This window comes from Bos taurus, chromosome 24 (genome assembly GCF_002263795.3).
Source record: "Bos taurus isolate L1 Dominette 01449 registration number 42190680 breed Hereford chromosome 24, ARS-UCD2.0, whole genome shotgun sequence".
NCBI classification, from domain to species: Eukaryota; Metazoa; Chordata; class Mammalia; order Artiodactyla; family Bovidae; genus Bos; species Bos taurus.
Window position 1 is genome coordinate 39,943,920 of NC_037351.1, and position 16,329 is coordinate 39,960,248.

The 16,329-nt window shown below is 45.5% G+C and overlaps 1 protein-coding gene across 3 annotated transcripts in view; it reads right to left on the reverse strand.

Moving 5' to 3' along the window:
* Positions 1-7,654: 7,654 nt before the first annotated feature.
* LAMA1 (laminin subunit alpha 1) overlaps positions 7,655-16,329 on the reverse strand; it is a 125,687-nt gene continuing 117,012 nt past the window's right edge. For all 3 annotated transcript variants that reach the window (XM_024984606.1, XM_024984605.2, XM_024984604.2), the window contains exons 57-63: positions 15,516-15,628; positions 14,000-14,189; positions 13,301-13,459; positions 12,303-12,456; positions 10,657-10,790; positions 8,865-9,087; positions 7,655-8,016 (exon numbers count right to left, since the gene is read on the reverse strand). In XM_024984606.1, the coding sequence (XP_024840374.1) occupies positions 7,856-8,016; positions 8,865-9,087; positions 10,657-10,790; positions 12,303-12,456; positions 13,301-13,459; positions 14,000-14,189; positions 15,516-15,628 (1,134 nt within the window). In that variant the 3' untranslated portion in view covers positions 7,655-7,855. The remainder of the gene's footprint in view (positions 8,017-8,864; positions 9,088-10,656; positions 10,791-12,302; positions 12,457-13,300; positions 13,460-13,999; positions 14,190-15,515; positions 15,629-16,329) is intronic.

Consider the following 16,329-nt stretch of genomic DNA (forward strand, 5'->3'; position numbering starts at 1 on the left):
CGAACCCAAGTCTCCTACATCACCTGCATTGCAGGCAGACTCTTTACCCACTGAGCCACTGGGGAAGCCCCACTGACTTCCTCACCACACCTAAATCCTGTTTACCTTTCTAGTCTGGTTGCAAAGCCCCCGTTGTAACCTCTGCTGTGTCTGGACTTCACAAGCTCCCATCTGCTCCACTGACCGACGTTCTTTCCCTAAATGTCCTCTTCTGACCACCTAATGGGGACACAGAGCAATGCTCTTCCATATTTATCAAAGCTGTTACTGTCTTTTTATTCATAACAGACAATCACATTTGGATTTTCAACACATGCTAAAAAGTAAATTATTGATGAAATGCTGGATGCTTATAACGGTTCTGGCTAAAACAAACTGCCATAAACTTTACTCTTTTGTGTTTATGAAATTCTTCTATTATGTAAACAGAAACCACAGCTTTTCAGTATTGAAGATGGAGTTTGTATTGTGACACTTCATAATTATCACACACTCCATATAATCTGAGAAGAAAGTATCATTTCTAAATTTTGTTACTCAGAAAAAAAATCTCTCTGTTGTTTTTACCCAAGTCCTTGCTTCAGACAGCCGCAATGGGTCCCTTTGCTGGACGCTGAAAGAGTTTGAAAGGAACATGAGCTATGCCTTTGTCACTGTTTGAAAAAAAATCCTGATAGTTTTTGCATTTCCGAGTATATTATGCTGAACATTTCACTACATATTATGGAAACTGTTAAGCCTATAGAACTACTTTTGGGAATATCTTGCAAAAGAGGCTTACGCTGCCATTTGTTTTATGCTTATTAGATGGCTCAGAGGAATTACGTTTGCAAAGAAGTTTTGAAATTTATATGAAGAGCTACACTGCTGAGGTATTTTTAGAAAAAATGATAAACTAATATTCAACTCAACAATTATCTACTAATAATCTCCCATAGGTCCTAATTATGTTAGCTTTGAGAGAAATGCCCAAGAAATATCTGACACAATATAGCCCTTACAGGAGTTGTGGACCAATTAGATTGTTGAGATGCACATGCTATCTGAGGGGGGAAATGAGCATAAATAAGAACCACTAAAATCAAAAACACTAATTTGAAAAGATACATATGCACTCCTCTACAGCATTGCAATATAGCGATGTAGCAGCATCATTTACAATATCCAAGATACAGAAAAAGTAAAAAGTAGGAAAGTTAAAAAAAAGTAAAAAGTAGGAAGTCAAGAAACACTTGGAGTAACAGGCAAATTAGGCCTTGAAGTACAGAATGAAGCAGGGCAAAGGCTAATAGAGTTTTGCCAAGAGAACACACTGGTCATAGCAAACACCCTCTTCCACCAACACAAGAAAAGACTCTACACATGGACATCACCAGATGGTCAACACCAAAATCAGATTGATTATATTCTTTGCAGCCAAAGATGGAGAAACTCTATACAGTCAGCAAAAACAAGACCCGGAGCTGACTGTGACTCAGATCATCAATTCCTTATTGCCAAATTCAGACTTAAATTGAAGAAAGTAGGGAAAACCACTAGACCATTCAAGTATGACCTAAATCAAATCCCTAACGATTGTACAGTGGAAGTGAGAAATAGATTTAAGGGACTAGATCTGGTAGACAGAGTGCCTGATGAACTATGGACGGAGATTCATGACATTGTACAGGAGACAGGGATCGAGACCATCCCCAAGAAAAAGAAATGCAAAAAAGCAAAATGGCTGTCTGAGGAGGCCTTACAAAAAGCTGTGAACACAAGAGAAGCGAAAAGCAAAGGAAAAAAGAAAAGATATACCCACTTGAGTGCAGAGTTCCAAAGAATAGCAAGGAGAGATAAGAAAGCCTTCCTCAGTGATCACTACAAAGAAATAGAGGAAAACAATAGAATGGGAAAGACTAGAGATCTCTTCAAGAAAATTAGAGATACCAAGGGAATATTTCATGCAAAGATGGGCTCAATAAAGGACAGAAATAGTATGCACCTAACAGAAGCAGAAGATATTAAGAAGAGGCAGCAAGAATACACAGAAGAACTATACAAAAAAGATCTTCACAACCCAGATAATGATGATGGTGTGATCATTCACCTAAAGCCAGACATCCTGGAATGTGAAGTCAAGTGGGCCTTAGAAAGCATCACTACAAAGCTAGTGGAGGTGATGGGAATTCCAGTTGAGCTATTTCAAATCCTAAAAGAGGATTTTGTGAAAGTGCTGCACTCAGTATGCCAGCAAATTTGGAAAACTCAGCAGTGGTCACAGGACTGGAACAAATCAGTTTTCACTCCAATCCCTAAGAAAGGCAATGCCAAAGAATGCTCAAACTACCACACAATTGCACTCATCTCACGCTGTAGTGAAGTAATGCTCAAAATTCTCCAAGCCATGCTTCAGCAATAGGTGAACCATGAACTTCCGCATGTTCAAGCTGGATTTAAAAAGGCAGAGGAACCAGAGATCAAATTGCCAATATCCGCTGGGTCATGGAAAAAACAAGAGAGTTCCAGAAAAACATCTATTTCTGCTTTATTGACTATGCCAAAGCCTTTGACTGTGTGGATCACAATAAACTGTGGAAAATTCTGAAAGAGATGAGAATACCAGACCACCTGACCTGCCTCTTGAGAACTCTGTATGCAAGTCAGGAAGCAACAGTTTTAACTGGACATGGAACAACAGACTGGTTCCAAATAGGAAAAGGAGTACGTCACAGCTGTATATTGTCACTCTGCTTATTTAACTTACATGCAGAGTACATCATGAGAAACGCTGGGCTGGATGAAGCACAAGCTGGAATCAAGATTGCCAGGAGAAATATCAATAACAGATATGCAGATGACATCACCCTTATGGCAGAAAATGAAGAACTAAAGAGCCTCCTGATGAAAGTGCAAGAGGAGACTGAAAAAGTTGGCTGAAAGCTCAACATTCAGAAAACTAAGATCAAGTCATCTGGTCCCATCACTTCATGGGAAATAGATGGGGAAACAGAGGCAATAGAGGCTGACTTTATTTTTTTGGGCTCCAAAATCACTGCAGATGGTGATTGCAGCCATGAAATTAAAAGACACTTACTCCTTGGAAGGAAAGTTATGACCAACCTAGACAGCATATTAAAAAGCAGAGACATTGCTTTGCCAACAAAGGTCTGTCTCGTCAAGGCTATGGTTTTTCCAGTAATCATGTATGGATGTGAGAGTTGGACTATAAAGAAAGCTGAGTGTCGAAGAATTGATGCTTTTGAACTGTGGTGTTGGAGAAGACTCTTGAGAGTCCCTTGGACTGCAAGGAGATCCAACCAGTCCATCCTAAAGGAAATCAGTCCTGAATATTCATTGGAAGGACTTATGTTGAAGCTGAAACTCCAATACTTTGGCCACATGATGCGAAGATCTGACTCATTGGAAAAGATCCTAATGCTGGGAAAAATTGAGGGCAGGAGGAGAAGGGGACAATAGAGGATGAGATGGTTGGATGGCATCACCGACTCCATGGACTTGAGTTTGGGTAGGCTCTGGGAGTTGGTGATGGACAGGGAGGCCTGGCGTGCTGCAGTCCATGGGATCGCAAAGAGTCGGACACAACTGAGTGACTGAACAGAACTGAACTGATATATATAAACAATGCAATACTGTGGTGTGCTTAGTCGCCATAATACCCAATTCTTTGTCACCCTATGGACCAAAGCCCGCCAGGCTCCTCTGTCCATGGGATTCTCCAGGCAAGAATACTAGAGTGGGTTGCCATGCCCTTCTCCAGGGGATCTTCCCAACCCAGGGATCGAACCCAGGTCTCCCGCATTACAGGCGGATTCTTTACCACCTGAGCCACCAGGGAAGTCCCAATGCAAAACTATTCAGCTGTTAAAAAAGAATGAAAACTTGCCCTTTGCACAGCATGAGTGGAATTGGAGGGTATTATGCTTATTTCACTATAAGTCAGAGAAAGACAAATACTGTTTGATAGATAAACAACATAGCTTGCATTGTGAGAAGAGTCCCGGGCCAGTCCATAATCCAGCCAGCCAGTTGAAACACCTCCCTTCGGATTGTCTTACCAGTCTCTCAAATTCAATACATTCAGAGCTTGAGTTCATAATTTTTCTGTGTACCTCCTGTCTGTGGAACTGCCATTGTCATTGTCCAAGCTCCCTGCTTGAGTCTCATAATCTTTTACTGCCTAAAGCTAACGCGTTGCTGGAGCCTCCAACATTCCTATACAATTCTCTTATCTTTATCCCTGCTGTGGTATCAGTTGCCACTCAATCAGTGCTGCTCAACTGGCAGACTCGGGCTGCCCTTTCCAGCTAGTTTATGATTTCAAATGCACCATTTCATCACAACATTCTCCTAATGGAAAGCCCAGATGCTTCATAAGGCATGGCATCCAGTCTCCTCCCTACCAGCTTAAATGTTGTGCTCTCCAAGGTTAGACCCAATGCACGCTGTTCTCTCTCCACCTGCCCATCCCCCCACCCACCTCCTTATATTCCCATCAGTCCACTTTCTTTCAGCTGGGTGGCTTGGACCCAAGTGTCATGCTTCCATACTGCCTCTCTAGCCCTGAACACCACCTTGCATAGAAGTGTTCATTGCTATCATGTCCCAGTCTTTGCAACCCCCTAGACTATAGCCTGCCAGCCTCCTCTGTCCATGGGGATTCTCCAGAGAAGAATACTGGAGTAAGTAGCCATTCCCTTCTCCAAGGGATCTTCCTGATGCAGGGATCGAACCTGGGTCTCGCACATTGCAGGCATATTCTTTACTGTCTGAGCCACCAGGGAAGCCTGTGCATAGGAAAGCACTTTGTATGTTGGCTGCTACTACTGTTTATTTTGCAAAGCCTAGTTCCAGCTGCCTCTGTCAACCTTCCCAGATCTGTCTTTTACTTGGTACCACAATTTAGCCCTTGATTTATAGTGTTCTAAGGTGAGAATACATGTGCCTTCTGGTCCAGCATTTCTAACAGAGCATTTAATCATTTTCATCGCAATTTCTGATTTGGACACTAAATTGGCCCTTAATTCTTAAGCCTGTGTTGGATGTGGTTGTTCCATATCCAGCCACGAGTGTTATCATTCCTAATTATGATGCATCCTTTTAGAGGTGGTGGCACAGACAGACAAAACAGGAAAATGAATAAGGTGTTATATAAATCAGACTTCTCATAAAGGTTATACCAGCTGTGTTAAATGCATTGGTTAGTTTTCTTTTTCTTGTTCCTGGTGTTTAATAAAGCATGTCTTTAAACCAACTGATTTTTGTACATTCTGCCAGCAAATGTGACTGAAGATTAAATTTCACTAAGGTCAAAGTTATTGGTTTATCCAGATGTTCTCTGAGTCAATTTTAATAATATTTCCAAATATAGACCTTTTTGTGGTTGTTGGCATAACTACATTTTACAGGTGGAAAACCTAAGCTTAAAAATTGCACTGGATACTATGGGGAAAAACGTATGGAGTTTCCTCAAAAAATTAACAATTGACTTACTGTATGATCCAGTAATTCCACTTCTGGGTCTTCACCCTAAAATGGTGAAAGTAGGGACTCAAAGAACTATTTATATGCTCATATTCGCAGCAGCATTATTCACAATAGCCAAAAGGTAGCAAGAACCCCATGCCCATTGATGGATAAATGAATAAACAAAAATATGGCATGTAAGTCGACAAACAATAAATGCTGAAGAGGGTGTGGAGAAAAGGGAATGCTCTTGCATTGTTGGTAGGAATGTAAATTGATACAGCCACTATGGAAGATGGTACAGAGAGTCTTTAAAAAACTAAGAATAAAATCACCGTATGACCCAGCAATCAATCCCACTCCTAGGCATATACCCTGGTGGCTCAGATGGTAAAGCATTTATCTACAATGCGTGGGACCTGGGTTCGATCCCTGGAGAAGGAAATGGCAACCCACTCCAGTACTATTGCCTGGAAAATCCCATGGATGGAGGAACCTGGTAGGCTACAGTCCATGGGGTCGCAAAGAGTCAGACATGACTGAGTGACTTTACTGTCTTTTATTCACTTAGGCATATACCCTGAAGACAACAGGGTTGAGAAAGACACATCGATCCCATTGTTCATTTCAGCACTATTTACAATAGCTAGAACATGGAAGCAATCTAGACGTCCATTGACAGGTGAATGGATAAAGAAGTTGTGGTAGGTATACACAATGGAATATTACTCAGCCATAAAAAGGAATGCATTTGAGTCAGTTCTAATGAGGTGGATGAACCTAGAACCTATTATACAGAGTGAAGTGAGTCAGAAAGAGAAAGATAAATATATTCCAATGCACATATATGGAATCTAGAAAAATGGTTCTGAATAATTTATTTTCAGGGCAGCAATGGAGAAAGAGACATAGAGAATAGACTTGTGGACACGGGGAGAGGGGAGGAGAGGGTGAAATGCATGGAGAGAGTAACATGGAAACTTACATTACCATATGTAAAATAGATAGCCAATGAGAATTTGCTGTATGGCTCAGGAAACTCAAACAGGGTCTCTGTATCAACCAAGAGGGGTGGGGTGGGGAGGGAGATGGGAGGGAGATTGAAAAGGGAGGGGATTTATGTATACCTATGGCTGATTCATGTTGAGGTTTGACAGAAAACAATGAAGTTCTGTAAAGCAATTATCCTTCAATAAAAAATAAATTAAAAAATATGGTATATACACACGATGGAATATTACTCAGCCTTAAGAAAGGAAGGACACTAACACATACTCCATCATGGATGATCCTACAGGACCTTATGCCATGAAAAATAAGTCAGTCACAAACTGACTGATGCTGAATGATTCCAGTGACTCAAGTCGCCAGACCCATGCACACAGGAAGAAAAATGGTGGATGCCAGGAGCTGGGGAGAGAGGGCAGCTGGGAATTAGTATTTAATAGGTACAGAGCATGTTTTGCAAGACGGAGTGAATCTTGGAACTGGATGGTGGTGATGGTTGTACAACAGTGTGAAGGTACCTCATGCAGAGAACTGTACACTTAAAAATGGTGAAAATAGTAAGGGCTAGCTATCTAGTTATGATGCCACTTCTTTTTTTAATCTTGCAAAATGCTCTGTTAGGTTAGGTCCTCTCAGAACAAAGCTTTGTCTAGACCAGGCTCTGTCTTCCTGTGTTCCCTTTGCTTTTTGACTTGCTGAAGTCTATTTAATGTGCTTATGTGGCAAACAGTTGGCGCCCTCTGCTGGAATAGAACCAATAGTGTTACCTGTTCATTGTAGAAACTGGAGCTTAAATTCTTGATAAAGAAATCAAAGTATTCGTGTTGCTGTTGTTTAGTTGCTAAGTCATGTCCGACTCTTTTTTCAACCCCATCGACTGTAGCCAGCCGGGCTCCTCTGTCCCTGGGATTGCCCAGGCAAGAATAGTGGAGTAGGTTGCCATTCCCTTCTCCAGGGGATCTTCCCGACCCAGAGATCGAACTCTTTTCCTGCATTGGCAGGTGGGTTCTTTACCACTGAGCCACAGGGAAAGCCCATGAAAGTATTCATACACCACTCTAATCTATGATAGTCTATAATGATATTTTTTAAAAGTTTAAAATGCAAAACATGAAGTATTATCAGGCGATCAACAGAACATTTCAAAAGTTTCATTAAAAAAACTTAAAAGAGCCAGTGATTTCAATTTACATTTTAAACTATTTAATAGAGGTATTTGTTGTACACATGGTTTTAGTTAAACATAAACAAAAACGTTCTCTCTGGAAATACTGAACCTGAGTTGGAAATGAAATCTGAACTGTAAAGATTTTAGTTCACAAAATATAAAATAGTCCTCAAAATATAAACGATGGTTCCCAACTGAGGGATTCCCCAAAGTTCAGGACTCAGTCCCAGGACAGGAATGAGGGAAAACTCCTTGCAGGTCAAAAGCTGTGCTGAAGTCGAAGGACTGCACTTGCGGGCCCTTAGTCAGAGTGAGCCTCCGCACACAGCCCCGGAAGGAGGTCCGGCTGCTCAGGCAGTTCTGCTTCACATCAGCTGTTTAGGAAAGAAGAGAAAATAAATCTTGTTGTGTTAAATGATGTGAGAACAGCAGTAGAAACAAAACTAAATGCTTGTGGTTTCTGCATCAAGATTAGAAGAATATTTTTCCACATACGTGGCTTCAGTGATAGCGTAATTTATAGAAAACTATTAATAAGCAATAATTTTAAGGCATAGTTGTGACTTGTCATAAAAGGGATTTTTATCTTATTAACATTTGTATTAATTACTTGGAGAATCTGAAAAGCGATGTGAGAGGGTAAGACACATGCTTGTCCTCTAAAATGATTACCAACCCATAAATTGATTCCCACTTCTGGGCATCATTTAAGATTTCTGTCAGTAAAGTCACCCAGCTTACCATACACCATACCCGATGTTCTCAGTCTTACCTGATGATCAACTTCCGCGTGCATGAATACGAAGTGGCTTCAGTCGTGTCTGACTCTGTGAGACCCCGTGGACTGTAGCCCACCAGGCTCCTCTGTCCATGGGATTCTCCAGGCAAGAATACTGGAGTGGGCTGCCATTTCCTTCTCCAAGGGATTTCCCAACCCAGGGATTGAACCCGTGTCTCATATCTCCTGCATCAGCAGGTAGGTTTTTTTGTTTGTTTTGTTTTTTAACCCTAGTGCCAACTGGGAAGCCCCGATCAACTTATATATGTAGATTATTCTGATTTTTCCAAGAATTCCTAGGCATTTGGAATAGAGCTAAAATGGTAAAGGATTTGTTACCCAAACCATGTATCTTTCTTCACCCCTATTCTTTATCCCCCTGGATAAGACCTCCCCCAGAGGCAGTGCCCCTCGAAAAGTGAGCAGAGTAGACATCACACGCACCAGGATAGCCGCCGACATAAATGGGGTCGCTGGTATCAGCAGAGGTGGACTGGGTGTGCGGACTTTCCGCTCGAACCACGTTCCCGTCGACAGTCAGAACCACGCGATGCTTGCTCTTGTTTGCCTGAAGGGTGTGCCATCTCCCATCGCAGAGCCTACTGGGAGTTTTGGGCTCGTACGTGGCCGTTATCCTCCCAGCACCATTGTTAACGTGAAACAAGAGCTAAACAAACGAGACACAAGCCAATACCTTGGTGAATTCTTCCTTATTCAAGGAACACAGTCCATTCACACGATGTTCTTAGAGTGCATAACATCAGAGCATTCTGCTAAAAGGGAGGGCTACCTATGAAAATGTTGGCTTAAAGTTCAACATTCAGAAAACAAAGATTATGGCATCTATTCCCATCACTTCATGGCAAATAGGTGGGGAAACAGTGGCAGACTTTATTTTTGGGGGCTCCAAAATCACTGCAGATGGTGACCGCAGCCATGAAATTAAAAGATGCTTACTCCTTGGAAGGAAAGTTATGACCAACCTAGACAGCATATTAAAAAGCAAAGACATTACTTTGCCAATAAAGGTCCATCTAGTCAGGACTATGGTTTTTCCAGTAGTCATGTATGGATGTGAGAGTTGGACTATAAAGAAAGCTGAGTGCCAAAGAATTGATGTTTTTAAACTGTGGTGTTGGAGAAAACTCTTGAGAGTCCCGTGGACTGCAAGGAGATCCAACCAGTCCATCCTAAAGGAAATCAGTCCTGAATAGTCATTGGAAGGACTGATGTTGAAGCTGAAATTCCAATACTCTGGCCACCTGATGTGAAGAACTGACTCATTTGAAAAGACCCTGAAACTGGGAAAGACTGAAGGTGGGAGGAGAAGGGGACAATAGAGGATGAGATGGTTGGATGGCATCACCGGCTCAATGGACACGAGTTTGAGTAAATTCTGGGAGTTGGTGATGGACAGGGAGGCCTGGTGTGCTGCAGTCCATGGGGTTGCAAAGAGTCAGATATGACTGAGCAACTGAACTGAACCTATGAAAAACAAACAGTGGTTTTGTAAGACAGTGTCCTAAGGATTCTGATGCTAGCCTATTCCCAAGGCTTCGGAAGGGAAAACGGCCACCTCCATGGGAGCAAGCCTGAGCCACAATCTTTGATGCATCCTCAAATCAGTGTCATATTTTCAGCATGACAGGAGCCCATGGGTCTACTAAGAAAGTTGGTTCACAGCTGTTGCAATAGCACCTGTGAAGGAACATTTACTAACTCCCTCCTGAAAAACCATGGATGCTCTACTACCCCAGGTGGTAGCACAAACAATCTGAGACCTGCAGAAGGAGGGAGGGAAACACTAAGTATCCTATTGTCAACTTCTTGTGCTGTATGTGAAGCTTTGTTATTGTTGCTTAGTCACTTCAGTCGTGTCTGACTCTTAGTGATCCCCTGGACTGTAGCCCACCAGGCTCTTCTGTCCATGGGATTTCCCAGGCAAGAACAGTGGAGTGGGTTGCTGTTTCCTCCTCCAGAAAATCTTCCTGACTCAGGGATTGAACCTGTGTCTCCTGCATTGCAGGCAGATTCTTGACCACTGAGTCACTGGGGAAGTCCTTTTTTAGGATTATCTATTTTTAAATACTAAATGAATCTTTTCTGCATTCCATCAAAGTGCATAATTAGAAATTTGGATCTAGATATTTCTACTGTTTCTCAACTGCTCTCTCTGACACTGGGATGAGATGTGCGGGGGCAGGGAGGGGGAAGGGCATCCAGATTAAGTGTTCACCTTTCCATCTACAATCTCCAGTCCAATGGCATCCACTTTGGCGCTGCTGATCCCCAGGAGGACACCGTTCTCCGATGAGGTACGGAACTCCAGCGTGATGTTCACGTCGGATCGCACTCTGTAGCCTTCTCTGACTGAAACACACAAGGAAGACACTCAGTGATGGGGCCTGCCTGATGCATGAAGGCGTAGGCTCAGAGAGGCCAGGGGCTGGGCTGGCTGGCTGGCTTTGCTGTCGGGCTCCTGATGAGGGTCAGGAGACCTAGCTCCAGCTCCTTCTCTGGATCCAGCTCCACCTCCACCAGCAAGTCTCTTCCACCGCTGAGCCTCGGCTTGCACCTCTGTAGGATGAAGTGATGCCTTTAAAGAAAACACACTACCAGCTGGGCTAAACCTGACTAGAGCTGACATAGGCACATGCTTTTATCCAGAGCCACGTAGGTAAAATCAGAAGGGAATTGATCCATGTAATTGGTTCATTATCCATCCAAAAAATAGAGCACTTTACTTTCCCAGTATCCACTAACCAGTGTGGCATTATTTGCTGAGTGTGTTAAGTGTGTTAGACTCCACACTATGCTTTTTTTTTTTTAAGTGGGGTTTTAATTGAATGAATTTTTCATTCAGGTGATAAAGAAGCTGGGCTAAGTTAGGGGATATTAGCAATAGCAGGCAGTTGTTACCTATGGGGCCCAGGGCTGAAGGAAAAGTGGGAGATGGTGGTGTTACTAGAAGCACAGAGTGCAAGAGAGAAGCCTGCTGGCTTTTCCTCTCCTCCCTCCCAACCTCCACCTTCCACCAGAGCCTCCCTGGAAGCCCCAGGCAAAGGAGCCCAGAAATTAGTTCCCTGTGATAGGAAATAGAACAGGAGCCAGGGGAGCACTGTTTGAGTGCAAACAGGAAGTTAGCCGGCAAGCTGCTGTTGTTTAGTCCCTAAGTCGTGTCAGATTTTTTTCGATTTCATGGACTGTAGCCTGCCAGGCTCCTCTGTCCGTGGGATTCTCCAGGCAAGAATACTGGAATGGGTTGCCATGCCCTCCCCCAGGGGATCTTCCCGACCCAGAGATCAAACCCACATCTCCTGCTTGGCAGGCGGATTCTTTACCATTGAATCACCAGGTTTAGCCGGCCAATTAAGCATCTGAAGTGGGAGAGCATGTAAGATATTTAACAAGGGCTACTTCTAAGCCTTGAGGAATTTCCATCCTAAAGCATTTTAGAGATTTAAATTCCTCTACTTACTACTCATGAATATTTCAACAGTCTAAACAGAGTTAATTTCTTCATCAAAACTGAGTCTCACTTGGCTGGCTGGTCCAGACACTTTATGGTGCTGGTTTGGAATTCAAAGGTCTTTATTAACCTGAACAGTGACAGCTTTTGCCTTATGTAAATCTGGGGCCAGTACAGATGACACCAGGACCACATGTTGCCGTCTGGAGGGTCACCTCTCCTAACGAGAGGAGGCCATCTGGGTACCACGACAGGTGAGCAGGTTTTTACACAAGATGCTGAGAATCCAGAATTCGTGGTCTCACTGCAGCTTGTACAGCGGGTCCTGTCCTATCGGATGATTCCTGGATCCTCATCATCTTAGATTACAGGGCATCCCAGAGATTGCCTGTGAGACAATTGATCGTACATACCGAGGGCTGCATATCCACTGCCTTCAAAGAAAGTTCCTTCCTGGGCCACGGCATAGCACCTGGTCACTGCAAACGCAGACATGGGGATGTCCATGTGCAGCTGCTGGCTGTTCACTGTCACCTCCCCAAGGCAGGCAGGGACGCTGTGGGTGATCTAAGTGAAATGATGCAGGAGTAGGTGATGGTGAGGACATGAGAAGGACAAGCACACACTGTTCCCACTCTTCAACACCACACAGTAAAAGACTGTCTTTTGGTTTTAAAAATCCAGTGGCCACCATACTTCACGTGAAGGTCTAACTTAAAGCTACTATAATAGAGTAAAAAGGGTTTTCTACTGAGTAAATATTGTGGAAATCGAGACTGTGGAGTGGGGTTTCCCTGGGGGTTCAGGGGTAGAGAATCCACGGGCCAGTGAAGGAGACACAGGTTGGATCCTCGGTTGGGAAGATCCCACATGCCATGGAGCAGCTAAGCCCGTGTGTCACACAACTATTGAGCCAGTGCTCTAGAACCGGGGAGCTGCAACTGCTGAAGCCCGTGAGCCCTAGAGCCTGTGCTCCGCAACGGGAGAAGCCACTGCAATGAAGCCCGTGCTCCACAACCAGAGAGCGGCCCCCTGTTGCTGCAACTAGAGAAAAGCCCAGGCGCAGCAACAAAGACCCAGCACGGTCAAAAATGATAAATGAAAAATCAGGAAAAAAGATAAGACCGTGGCGTGTTCTAACCTGCAAATACAAATTTGCTGGACTTTTCCTGAGTTGCACTGGGGCTAAACGCCTGTGGGAAGGGAGTTGTTTGTTCACTAACAGGAAGGCAGGCTGGGCTTCAAGGAGAAGCCCCAACACACAGTCGAGGGATGTGGTTCCAAATGTTTCCATTTTGTGGGCAAGCTCCAGGCCCAAACACGGTAATTTAAACATAAATACATTCCTCCACAAGACAAACAACAACCACAATAAAGGTACAAATGGGCCTACGGAGAAAACGCTGCTTACGTTTCCAGTGTTCCTGGCCCTGTACTCGGAGGGGAGGCCTCCGAGGTACAGCTTTCCTTCCACGTCTAGCGTGGTGGCATCTCCCACCGTGGTCACCACGGGCGATTCCTGGCCGTCGACCGTCATGAAGCCCCTCCTTTTAAAGTACTCTGTCTTGACCTAGACAGATCCGAAGACATGAATCATTTCTAAGGAATCTGAGAAAACAACAGCTGTTTGCAGCATCTGTTCACTGCTGGAGTAATAACCCGAATGGAACCCTCAAGGACGGCTCAGGTGTTCGCACCTCCGGGGTTGAGAGGAGGCTGAGCCTGGAGCAGGTTAGCACAGGACCTGCTGGAGAGTCCCCATCACAGCAACACGGAGGCCAGGACATCAGGTTGGGCCCATTCACACCACCCGTGGGCTTGGTTGACTTCTCATCAAACCAAGAACATACCTGGTGAGTGAACATTTTGTTCATTCTACCAATGTTTGCTGAGTGCCTACTAAGTTTCAGGCACTGAGTGATCCCTTGAGGGTATTTCAGGAAGCAGAAAAGGTTGTGCCCCTCAGAAGCCTACATTCTATGGGGCAGACATCAGACACAGAGCAAGCTGGAAATCAAAGGGGTTGATCCCACTACTGTGAAACGGAGTGCACACGAGGGGCCGTGGAACAGAGCTTGGCACGAGTGACCCCACCTTCCCGAGAGCCTACCGTGTGCCACTGGCCGTCGCTGAGCAGCGCAGGGTGTGAGACCTTGGTCCTGCCCTTCCCAAGGTCGAAGGTGAAGTGCAGGCGGCCCGCGTGCAGCTGGAGCGCGGCGTGGTCCACCTGGTTCTGGTGAGCCATGTAGAACACCAGGCCACTGGAGGCGAACGTGCGGATGCGCAGCTGAACTGAGAGCCTGGAGGGAGGCGAGGGCTCTCAGGAAGGAGCATGCTCTCACTCTTTAATTGTTTAAATTCACTCTTTAATTTCAATTAAATTTCTTCAATTAAATTAATTTCAATTAAAGTCACTCTTTAAATTCAAAGACCCCGGTAAGTGTTTCAACATCTGTTTTGAACATCTCAGGTTATCCATCCCTTCATTGATCTATCCATTCATTCACTCGTGGTAACTGCCTACCTCCATCTGCCAGGAATCTTCCTAGGAGCAGAGGATCAAGCAGTGAACAAAGGAGGGTCCCTTTCTCCCCAAAACTAACACCAGAAATATACCACAGAGTTAAAACTGAGTCACGTGGAGGCCAATGGGGAAGGGGGCTAATGAGCTGTGGCAAAAAATGGTGATGATGGTGAGAAAGCCAGAGGGCTCAGAGGTCTTGATGGGGGTGAGCAGCTGCTGGAGAGAGAAGTAAGGAGGAGAGAGAGGTGGTTAGCAGGATGCTTAAAGCGAGATTGTGCAGGTGGGGTGGGTACTTAGGAAGTGCTCAGCAGTGTGACCACGGGGAGAAGGCAGCCAGGGAGGAACGAGGGAAAGACCTCTGACAGATCGGAGCCAGAGGACCTCAAAGATCAGGGGCTGGGCAGCTGCCAAGCTCATGGGGACTGAAGGCAGGAGACAAGGGGCAGTGACCCCAGATGGCGGCGACAGAGGGGTAGAGCACTGCAGAGCCGAGGGTGTGGACTGCGGGGCTGAGACCCACAGGAGGACAGGGAGGCGTGCAGGTCCTGAGGACCCTTGGCCACGAGCTCTCTGGCATGTGAGCTGGCTTCCCCAGCTGGAGAAGGCTGCCTGGGACAGCCAGGTGTGAAGGGCAGAGGGAACGTGCAGGCTGGCGTGCGTGTGGCTCCAGGAATTTGGGGTCATGATGATAGAGCTGGGGGGGGGGGGGGCTTTTCTGCAGATTAGTGAATGCTTCTTGTAGAACGGGGTTCAGCGTCCAGAAGACAGCTTCAGGGGACTTGGGATTCCAGAAGGAAGAGGGGTTTAGGTAGCCAGGGCTCTCCTCTACACCGCCAGAGAGGCAGCCACCCACCATCATCAAGATGGCGTCCAGACAAACCACGGAACCCGGCCGAGCCACGCTGGCGCATCTGAGCCGCATAGGAGTTGCGTTCCTATTTGCCTCTCACTGCCACCACGTGGTGGCAAGCTGAACGCACCGAAGTGTTCACTTCTCATGAAACACGAGAAGCTTCTTCCGGAAAAGACTCACTGCTGAAGAATATGCCCTGGATTCTTCTAGCAATGAGACATCTCGTGAGGACATTAGAGCATCACCTACCTCTTTCGGACAGCCAGCTGGTTAAAGGGCAGCACCAAGTGGCTGCCTTCTGCGAGGCCAAACTGGTGGGCATTGGGGATGTATTCTGGGGCCCTTTCCGTGGCGCACAGTTCCTGTAAGAGATGCATATGGCTCACAGCCATGCAAGGCTAGGCCCACCACCCCCGCCCTTCCCCACACCCTGCAACACAAACATGTCCTTCCATGAAGGAAACATCTCAGAAGCAAGGGTGTCAGAGCACCAGCAACACAAACACACCAGCAACACAAACACACCAGCACAGCCTTTACCTTCTTGGCTATTTGTTCCACACCCCTCTGTCTCTCTGAGAAGGCAACTAGAGCCTCTGTTTTTTACCTCAGTCCCACTCAAGTTCACCATATTCCCATGAATTTTCATCAGGTCCAAGGGGCAAAGGCCTTGCTTGTGCCTGCAACCACTCCCCCTCAAAAAAAAAAAAAAACCTGCTCTGGGGAAGGCAGCTGCAGGAACAGCTGGCACATGGGCAGCAGGGGACTGTACGTGCCCACAGGGGACAGGCCAAGGTGGTTCCTCCTCGACAGGAGCGAGGTGTAGCCAGGAGGAGCCGGGCTGGAGGGCAGGTGCCCTGGGTCCAGGCCGAGCAAGGCCGTAGACTCAGTTTCCCAGGTCAGTGGATGGAGGCTACCAATACCACCACCCTGAACTCAGAGATGGGCCTTGCTCTACACAACTGAGCCATGTGCATCATCACAGCATGAGCTCTCAACCAAGGAAGCAGAGAAATCATCAAACAGAAAAGTGAAAGCTAACAAGGGCTTCCCTGGTGGCTCA